General features: G+C 39.7%; 1 protein-coding gene across 1 annotated transcript; it reads left to right on the forward strand.

Annotated features, from left to right (window-relative positions):
* The first annotated feature begins 3,182 nt into the window (after positions 1 to 3,182).
* On the forward strand, positions 3,183 to 9,231 carry palmdb (palmdelphin b). Its single transcript, XM_044338912.1, has 3 exons — positions 3,183 to 5,479; positions 5,557 to 5,648; positions 6,021 to 9,231. Exons 1-3 carry the CDS (start codon positions 3,265 to 3,267, stop codon positions 6,102 to 6,104), a joined length of 2,391 nt encoding a protein of 796 aa, XP_044194847.1. The 5' UTR covers positions 3,183 to 3,264; the 3' UTR covers positions 6,105 to 9,231.
* The last annotated feature ends 553 nt before the right edge of the window (positions 9,232 to 9,784 follow it).

Here is a 9,784-nt window from a genome sequence, read left to right on the forward strand (position 1 = left end):
TTAATGTGAAGAATCTTCATAAAGCGAAGGCCCAAATGAGTATAGGAGATAGGACAGGATCCCTCTGTATGTCTGAAAGTCAGAATGGCAGAATTACAGCAATATTTAAAGAATGACATCTGGGGACTGATTGGTTTGAAGAACGCAGGCAGAAATATCATTGGTCAGGTATGATGATGTCAGAATCGTGAATGAAGGGATTCTGACAGCGTGGGAAAGTGGAAGTGATGGAGAGAAATAGAACAGGGGGAAACAGACATTAACCCATAGTGAAATAAAGGTGGTACGAGGGAGGAGATCTTCCTTCTTGAACTTTCGCCAAAGTTTCATTAGGCACTGGTAGCATTTTTTTTTTAAACTTTTATTCATTCAGGGGAATTTCACTGAGAGCAATGCTCTCTTTTTTAGGACAGCCCTGATCACATTCACACATTCATACCTTGAGGGTGCCCAGTGCAACCACAGTCTGATCTGCTGGCCACTGGAGTAACCTCTACTGGAGTTAAGGTCTTGCTCAAGAGCACCTCAGTGGTGGTAATGAGGGAGGGGCAAGCGCTTCTTCTTCACTTTCCTGACCCAGATTTATCCTGCCGGTCCCGGAGAATGAACTGGCGACCCTCCATTCACAAGCTCACTTCTCTAACCTTTAGGCAACTAAAGGCTGCCTCAAACTGCCTTGAACTCCATCAGGCACTGGTAGCTGTATAACTTATAACTGTATAACCAGCCCAAGGTGCGTTGTTGAGTTGAACATAATTCCTGTCTGGATTATATCGACTGGCAACATTATTTTCAGTCCAGTCATTCTTATAGTGCATGTTGTAGGTCAGAGGTCAGAGTGGATGGTTGGGTTTACAAAGCACAGACCTTTCACTGAGACCATGGTTCACGCCTTGCATTTGATTGGGTTTAGACTACTAGAGCATTTAACTTAGTGTTAAGTAACATTGGTGGTTTTGATTAAACAGTCAACACATCTCCTCCTGAACCAAGTCAACTATCTCCTCACAGATCTACTTTGGCTCCCAGCAGATAATTAGGAGAACATTTTTAGATAAAGCTGTCATGTTTAATTGAGCTGTTGTAAACTCATCATAATCTGCAAGCTTGTGTATGTGTTCCACAGTACCAAACACATCTGCTGTTCTCAAAAGTAAAGGCATGAATGAGGAGAAGTTTGTTATAAAACTGTTTCAACTAAGAACGGTTTTGGAATGCTGATGCAAGCAGCTACCAAAATACTAAATCACAGTATGTGCTGATGAAAACAAAGACCATGTCCAATGTACACATACACATACTGCAAATCAAGAAACGCATATCACTTACTATCCATGTAGTGCTTTATGTTAAAGTGTTTTCACTACTTGACCCTACAAGATAGACCAGATTTCATGCTGCAATCACAGCATTTAGCTTGAATGAAGGTACTGTTCAGCAGCCTTTGTGGAGCTTCTGACTGATTGCTGTCAAAATACCATTTCAGTCTTTACAATGTCTTTGTTGATTGCATAAATAATCATTGAGTTATGGTGGAGAGAGCTTATCAGTTAGGGCATAAATATTGTTCATTTGAATTTGCCTGTATATATGTGGATTATTTTGTCAGTGTCCTGTGAAAACCATGTATCTCCAAAAAAAACACTTTTCATGACCTTAGAAAAACCGTTTTACATACTGTTAAATTTGGAAAATAATTTAATACCAAAAATATCAAAGAGTTCCAATCTTGCTAAGTTTGTTAAAATAATGGATACTTTTAGATATTAATCATATTTATTTATTCAATAATATTATTTCCTTACCATTTTCTTGTTTATTGTGTTGGATTTGTCCAGAGTTTGATTTCAATTACTGGGCATGGGTCACTAACCACTTAATTTATTTGAGTTTCTTTTTATTTTCTTACATTAGTTAGTATCTGTTGGTATGTTGATGTACAGTACCTCCTCCAGGAGTCACTGTGGAATGAAGACAATGACTTTTGCAAGAGGTGTCACTGTAACTGTGGTGCAACTGTGATGCTGTCATGTTAGAGCTATAACATATTAGTGATGCATTAGTAGCATGTTCTGCTGGGTGAAAATTAAACTTCAAGGTATGTAGTCGATGATGGTTTTTATGATGAGTAGTAATAGTAATTTATATATCTGTGTGTGTGTGTGGATCGTGGGACTCAGCTAATCATCTGCAGGGACACTCCGACAGCATGTGGGAGGCAGACCCACTCCTGCAATCTTATATAAGAACAGATATAATGCCATCTAATTCAGCTTTTGATGTGCGTCCTCTCTTTCTGCATATAACCCACTTGGGGAAACATTCACTCAGCACAGCAACGGCAAGCACAAACAACATAGAGACCAACCCCCCCCCCCCCCCACACACACACACACACACACACACACACACACACACTCACCCCATCCTTCCACAGATACATCTGAAGTGTTTCTCCGCCTGGCAAAGAGTATTTAAGTGTTGCCCATGGACAACTTCAAAGTGCTTCTTGCACTTCAAGGGTTGCTTAGGAAGATTTGCCAAAGTCACATTGGTGTGATTACGTTCACAATAACATCCTGGAGTGTTATTGAACCAGTCCAGTGTTCTTGTCTGCAGTGTTGATTATGAAATAGCAAGGATGATTAGCATTGTGACAAGTTCTCTGCTAACAAAAAAACCCCAAAACAATCTGACAATTCAGGGTCTTTTTTGTATGTTTCTGCTATATTCTTTTTGCATTAAATGTACATATAATCAAGCTATAATGTATTGATTCCTCTAATGTGCTGTGTTATATAGAGTGCAATATTGCACACTTATCGAAATAATAGGGTTGTCTTGTGGCTGAGTGCACTTCATCTGCTTCTATCTGTTAACATGATTATGTCTTTTCTGTTTATTTAGAGGGGTGTCACACAAACAAAATATGGATTTGTCATAAGGGAAATAAAAAGACACTGTAAACAGTGAGAGACATCTGAGGAAGGCAAGGTTAAGGAGCCTGCAAATAATGCAGGTTGAAGTAAGGATACTGTGATAAAGCTTATACTGATTCCTATGCACAAAAGTGACCAACTAAGCTATGCATTTAGCAAAGGCACACACTAACAGTTCCCCCTCTTCCTCCCACAAAAATGTCTTTTATGAATTTTCCTTTTTCTCTCTTCTCAGAGAGCTACCTCCTTGGAGAGAGAGGCAGATGGAAAAGAACTGAACGAAGGTTGCACCACAACTGAGAATCACAACTCCTTCACTGTCACCATGGAAACCACTGAACAATCAGAGCTGGCGATGGACTGTGAAGTGGAGGTCGCTGTGGCTGATTCACCTGAGCAGGGGAAGGTTTTCAGTGCATATGATGAACAAGGTTGTTTTGAGACAGATTCATCAGATTCCCTGGGGGAAAAGGGAAAGCTTGGCACATTATTAACTGACCTGCCAACCAACACAACTGAGACTGACAAACCTGACTGCTCTGAGACCAGTGTTTGCACTGAGATGCCTTGTCAGGATCAAAAGGAAGCTTTGATATTAGAGCCAGGGCATGAAGAGCTAAACAGAAATGAGTCAATCAACTCATCTGTGTCTGACACACTCTCCAGTGCTGACAGTGTTTATGAAAATGAGGCTCATCATAAGAAACAGGACACGCCAGAACAAGACCCTGAGCAAGAACAAGACCCTGAGCCAGAACCAGAGCAGTACCCTGTGCCAGAACATGACCCTGAACTAGAGCAATACCCTGAGCCAGAACAAGACCCTGAACTAGAGCAATACTCTGAGCCAGAACAAGACCCTAAACTAGAGCAGTACCCTGAGCAAGAACAAGACCCTGAACTAGAGCAGTACCCTGAACTGGAGCAGTACCCTGAGCCAGAGCAATTCCCTGAGCCAGTGCAAGACCCTGGGCTAGAGATATACCCGGAGCTAGAGCCTGAGGCTGAGGATAATGAGCCCAATCCCGAAGATGTTGGCTATCAAAATCTGGCAATAGACACAGAGGAAGACCCAGAGGTCCCTGAACCACCTATTACAGAGGAGTCGATATTAGAACAGTGCATTAGAGAAGAGGCTATGTCAGATGTGTCCAATGAATCCCACCATGACCTTGACCCTGATGAAATGGACGAATGCCTGAGAGTTGAGATTGCAGCAGCTTCGTCAGATAGTGAGACAGACGAAAAATGGAGAACAATATTTTCCTCTTCTATAAATAGAGAAGATGATGACTCATATCTTGACAGTCTTCAGTTGAGTGCCCAGGAGCTCTTTGTCCAGAAAGTTGAGGTGACAGACTTTGAGGAACAAGACAACAATCACTATGAAGAGGTCCAACTTGAGATTCCACAAGTTGAAGAAGTGCTGGAACAGCCTGATGATATAGTTTCTTTCTCCACCCCACCACAGGATGTTAAATATAACCTTTTAGGCCTTCAAGGCTTGTCCAAAATCTCGGAAGATGAGAGTGAAAATGGGAAAGATGCCAATCATAATGACACCACCCACCAACAGCATTCCCAGCACCTCATCTCTGATCCAAACAAAAAGCTACCTAAAGACTTCTGTGTAATACAGGAGACAAAGAGTGAGAATGTTAGCACAGAGCATGTGGACTTCCAGCTGGCTCGTAAACAGTGGCGGGAAATGGAGGAGCAAACCAAAAACAAGATTATCTTACCTACAACCAAGCAGCCCAGCTTCCATGGCAGCCACAGCTTCATGTACACGCCGGTCCGCAACATTGAAAGAACAAACAAGAAAGCACATGAACTGGAGAGCTTGAATCTGGTTGGAGATTATGCTCACACACAATTCAGCCCTTGTTCAGAAGATTCTGGCCTGGATGATTCCAGTTATAGGTCCCCTTATGATGACCCAGAAACACCAGTTGAACGGGAGATTCGCATATCAATGGAGAGAGAGGAGAACTTAAAGAAAGAGAGAGGTCTCTCCAGGATGGGCAAGTCCACTGATTGTGCTCCATCACGAAGTATCCCCAGATCCATCAGCACTCCACTGACGCCATCATTCATCATCACCTCCTCACCCACAAAGGAACCACTGAAACATGAAGTGTCAGCAAACAATGTTATCATTCTCGACCCTAGCAATGATTTCACCTCCAGCCCCAGACATGGCAAAGACAACATGGCAGCTCGGTCCGATGAGTGGCGTTCTGAGGAGAGCAGCTCCAACCTCATCATCCTAGAGACATCCAATCTGATTATTCGCAGTGCCTCTGAGTTCTCTCTCAACAAAGCCTGTGATCAGCCCCAGGAGAAAATGTTCCTGAACAACCCCTTTTTCAAGCTGCGTTCAAGAAGCCAAATATCACTGGTGGATGAGGAGATTAAGATGGTGAAGCAGAGGGAAGAGGAGCTGAGGAAAGAGAGGGCAAACCTGTACGGCAAAGACAGGTTCAACACTGACAGGATGTTGTCAAACCACATGGACACTTTAGCATTTGACAATTCAGGTATATCTTTGTATATAGTCAGTATATAAAATACTGACCACAGAATACATTATTGACATATTTGTCTTTGTTATTAGTTGATGTACCAGTGAAGTGCAAGTCCTCTCCATCATCACCAATGAAGACAGCCTACAGGATGGATCGTTCTGCTTTATCCTGCGATCACAGAGTACGTTCTAGCTCATTTTTCTTTTCGAACTTCCTTTTCCTATTTCAGTCTAAAGAACTGCAGTATGTTTTGCATGATACTTTATGAAAAATATTTCCATAATAAGTATTTATCATTTAAATTGGTATCTTTCAGTTGTGTGTATCTTGTCTTAATATACAAAAAATGAGGCATTGTGGCACAATGTAGCCTGATAACTCTGAGCTTACCATGCTAAAGAGATTTGCTCATTCCACCCTCAGTCTAATAACCTGAGAGAGGAGGTGGATGTGGAGGTGGAGGTGGAGGTGGAGGAGGAGGAGGAGGAGGAGGAGGAGAAGGCGGTGGAGGAAGTGCTTTGAAAGCAGGTAAACAATCAGCTGTCTTTTTCAGTTTCCAGAGGTCTACACTGGAGGAAGACGCAAGAGTGCCATGGCTCTGCGCTGGGAAGCGGGCGAGTTTACAAAAAATGACTGAAAAGGAACAAGTCAACAGTATGCCATAAAAAGGCATTGATTGTGAGTGTTATACCATTCAAGTTAGATGCAATGTTGCAATTGTTTGTTTCATGTTGTGACATAATCTAAACTCTCTGCTTCTGTGATGCTTTGGGCAAAAATAGCAAGACAATGAGAATGTTTGTAACCCCACTGAAATACTCACATTATTATACCATGCAGATGGATAACACTTGATTCTGGTGGGAGGGTGGTATTATTTTCCCACACAGCTCTCACATGTCCACATCAGCGTTTTAAATCAACATCGATAGCTGGAAGGCTGCTGGTTTCAGCTCTGGCTACAGCTTCTTCTACTCGTTGGAGTAGCAAAGTAATACAGTGCCAACACACTCTTTCCATTTAAAAAGCATATTCCACCAAATAATGAACTAACAATTTGGAATTTGGATCTGTGGCAAGTCACCATGGTTTAAATGAGATAATCCATCCTGATCAGTGCAGTTATAAAAAAATAACGCACTCCACTGTGGCAAACTCAAGTTATCAGCTAATTTGTCATGCAATAATCTTTAATAACTGCATGTATAATTATGGATTATGCTTTTCATATGGATGCATATAACATTTTAAAAAGGTCCAATCCTGAAGCACAGAAAACAAAACAAAAACAAAAAACTGCCAGTAGAATAAAAAGATTTTATAGTCTCTTTATTTCTGATTGGGCCTTAAGTAGGGTACAAGGTTAGTATCAAAGGATAGGTTTTGATTTTTTCAGGTCTATTTTATTACCATATTTACTAGCCATGCATACTGTATGTTGAAAGTGTTATTGGAACATATCATTCTTCTCTCTATACTGGCTGTGAAATGATTCCTTCATAGAATGACTACACTGTAAGAAGTAGGGATCAAGAAGTTCAGCGGAAGCTAATATGTGGCTTTCGTAGTCTGAGATTGACAAATTAAGTGGGTATCTTCAGCCTAGGCAGTCTAATTAATTTTATGATGAACTAAGATTTTACAGTGTGTCCTGGTCTTGTGCAGAAGTTCCCTGCAAGTTCTCTGTGTGCAGAGCTGCCAAGTCTCACACTTTGACCATGAGACTCATGCATATCAACCAGTTCACACACTCACACTGAGAATCCCAAAATAAGTAAAATTGCTTTTTTCTCACCACACATGCCTTTTCATCTTTTTTTTCCTCCAATGTAAAATTTTTGATTTTTACCCTGTGCCTAGACCACAAGCATAGTGTGAGCGGTGCATTTAGCAGAGCAGCAGCAGCAGCAGCAGCAGCGAGTGCTCCGGTGTTCAGGTGCTCAGGCGCTCAGAGCCCAATACACAATGATAAATAGACTTTCAGATAAGACCCCTCCAGACCGGAACAAATTTCACTCCAAGCAGAAGTCAAAACTTGGCAGGCCTGTCTGTGGGTTTATAACTATGAGTGACACCTTTCATATTATTCATAGTCATTTGATCCTTTGCTAATATAAAAATAATGATTGATTAATCAAGCCTTAGGTAACCGACTTTGGAACAACACCAGCAACAAATCTATCTGCAACTGCACACTACAGAAGTATCTCTCGACTCTGGCTCACCAAGGAACAGACTGGGAAATATAAAGCAGGAATTTTGCACCAAAAAAGTCGGCGAAAATATCCCGTTCACTTTTTGTGTTTGGCTGAACTTTAGACTGCATTTTCGCACAGAGTAATGACTGTAGATTTTGTCCTTTACAGTTCTTAAGAGGATAACTTCACAAACAGTACATACAGGAGGAATGATTACAATGACCAATAACTCTTTCAAAATAGATATGGCATGTGGCTGTTGTATGAAATCCAAACTTATCCTTTACATAAAAGCCGACAGTATTCTGACAGTAAACTGAAAGTATTTGTGAGACAGGTTTTTTGCTGATGCCTGAATGTTAGACAAATGTATTGTTGAGTCAACTCTTTGCTAAACCTTTCTTGACATTATAAATGTAAATCAGATTTGAAAACATATTTTGATGTTACTGTATGTCTTTATGAAGCAAATGCTACATTGCTCAGTGTATATTAATTGTATTTTCGTACTATGCTTTTTTGCTGCAAATGATATTTCAGGGTGAGCTGGATGGGCATTAATCAGCACATTATAAAAAAAATAAATTATACTCATACCTCATTACTGTAAAAAAAAAAAAAAAGTCCATCAGGCAACTCGTATGATGAATGTCAAGAATTTATTGAGAATAAAGATAAACACTGATTTCTTTTCTCTGTTTTATCTCTCCCTGACTGATACATAGAAACATTTGAGTTGTCTGCCTGAACTAGTTCCAAATTATTTTCTATGACCGTGGGACAATCCATACCAAGTAAAGGTATTTGTGAACAATGCTGTCACAGTGCTCAAAACTAGTGGACCAATGAGACTATGGGGAATGTGGACTTACATTGTCTGAATTCTCACATCAGTGCTGTGGAAACTCCAAATGATGAAATAGTTTTTACAAATTGATATATTTAATTCTCTATACAATAGCATTATGAATGGCAGTTCAGTTACACTATATAGAGTGAAGCTACAGTATAATACATATTTGAAAATCTGATATACTTCTTGTAAATGTTCAAATTCTGACTTTGTTTTCCAAAATTCAGCAATTATTTCCATTTTTATGTAACATGGCATTTGTAGCCCAGTATTCATTTTGGAACAATTTTCTTTGTGTTTCCCCTTATTATGAGTTTCATGCCCACATACAAGTCATTTCCAAAGGGAATTTTCTTAAGTATAAACACTGGTGTATGCTGATTTTGGTAAAGAAGAAATGTTTATTTACAGCCTTGATAATTCCAGCTACTCTGAAAAGCAGCTTATAAAGAGCTTGGTACTTTCTTGATGTTAGATTCGGCTGATCTTAAACAGCATTGTTTTACATTTCATGTTTGTATGCTTCATTGTTAAAGTATAGCTTACAAATCTCAAGAATTGCTTGCTGATGTTTAAACATCCTGTGAAATGACCTTGCCATGGCGTTTTGGGCTTATTGAGCTCTTTATGACTAAATATGCAGGGACTTTTCACTTTGTATTACTCATGCAAGTACTAAAGAGATAAGTGCAACAATAAAAGATGTATATGAAGAATGTTGGCTAGTTTTATTTGTTTTGGTAAAGGGATTACTTATGTAAAAATGTTAGATAAAAGTAAAATGTAGCTCAGGTGCTGCCTTACATTTTTAAAGGGAGGTGAAGAAAAAGTGTTATATATGATGATGATGTTAGATGATAGAACTATTAAATGAAAGAACAAATTTAGGATACAGAGTAAAGTGCATCAGTAGCAGAGCCCTTAAACTAACAATAAATTACACTTTGCAGCAAGCATTATTAAGTTACATAAAAACATATGCCTATAAACAACATGAACGACACAAAAACACATATTAATGTAATAGGAGTGTCAGTAGAGTTTTTGCACAACGCATACTTCACATGCACACACATACATCCAACAAGTCCTCCAAATTAAATGACCAAATAGGTTGTTTGACCTGCACTTCAGAGCGACACACAGAAGCATTTTCAGAACATTTTCTAACCAGGCACCTCTATCAGCAGTCATCAGCATGACAACATCATCTGTCTGTGTTTTCCAAAACCGTTATATATCACTGTTAAAAAATAATGATGTGAC

Source organism: Thunnus albacares, chromosome 21 (genome assembly GCF_914725855.1).
Source record: "Thunnus albacares chromosome 21, fThuAlb1.1, whole genome shotgun sequence".
Classification (NCBI taxonomy): domain Eukaryota; kingdom Metazoa; phylum Chordata; class Actinopteri; order Scombriformes; family Scombridae; genus Thunnus; species Thunnus albacares.

Coding starts and splice junctions, on each gene's coding strand:
- palmdb (XM_044338912.1), top strand. CDS start 3,265: ATGGAAACCACTGAACAATCAGAGCTGGCGATGGACTGTGAAGTGGAG. Junction 5,480..5,556: donor TTTAGCATTTGACAATTCAG/GTATATCTTTGT, acceptor CTTTGTTATTAG/TTGATGTACCAGTGAAGTGC. Junction 5,649..6,020: donor CTTTATCCTGCGATCACAGA/GTACGTTCTAGC, acceptor TGTCTTTTTCAG/TTTCCAGAGGTCTACACTGG.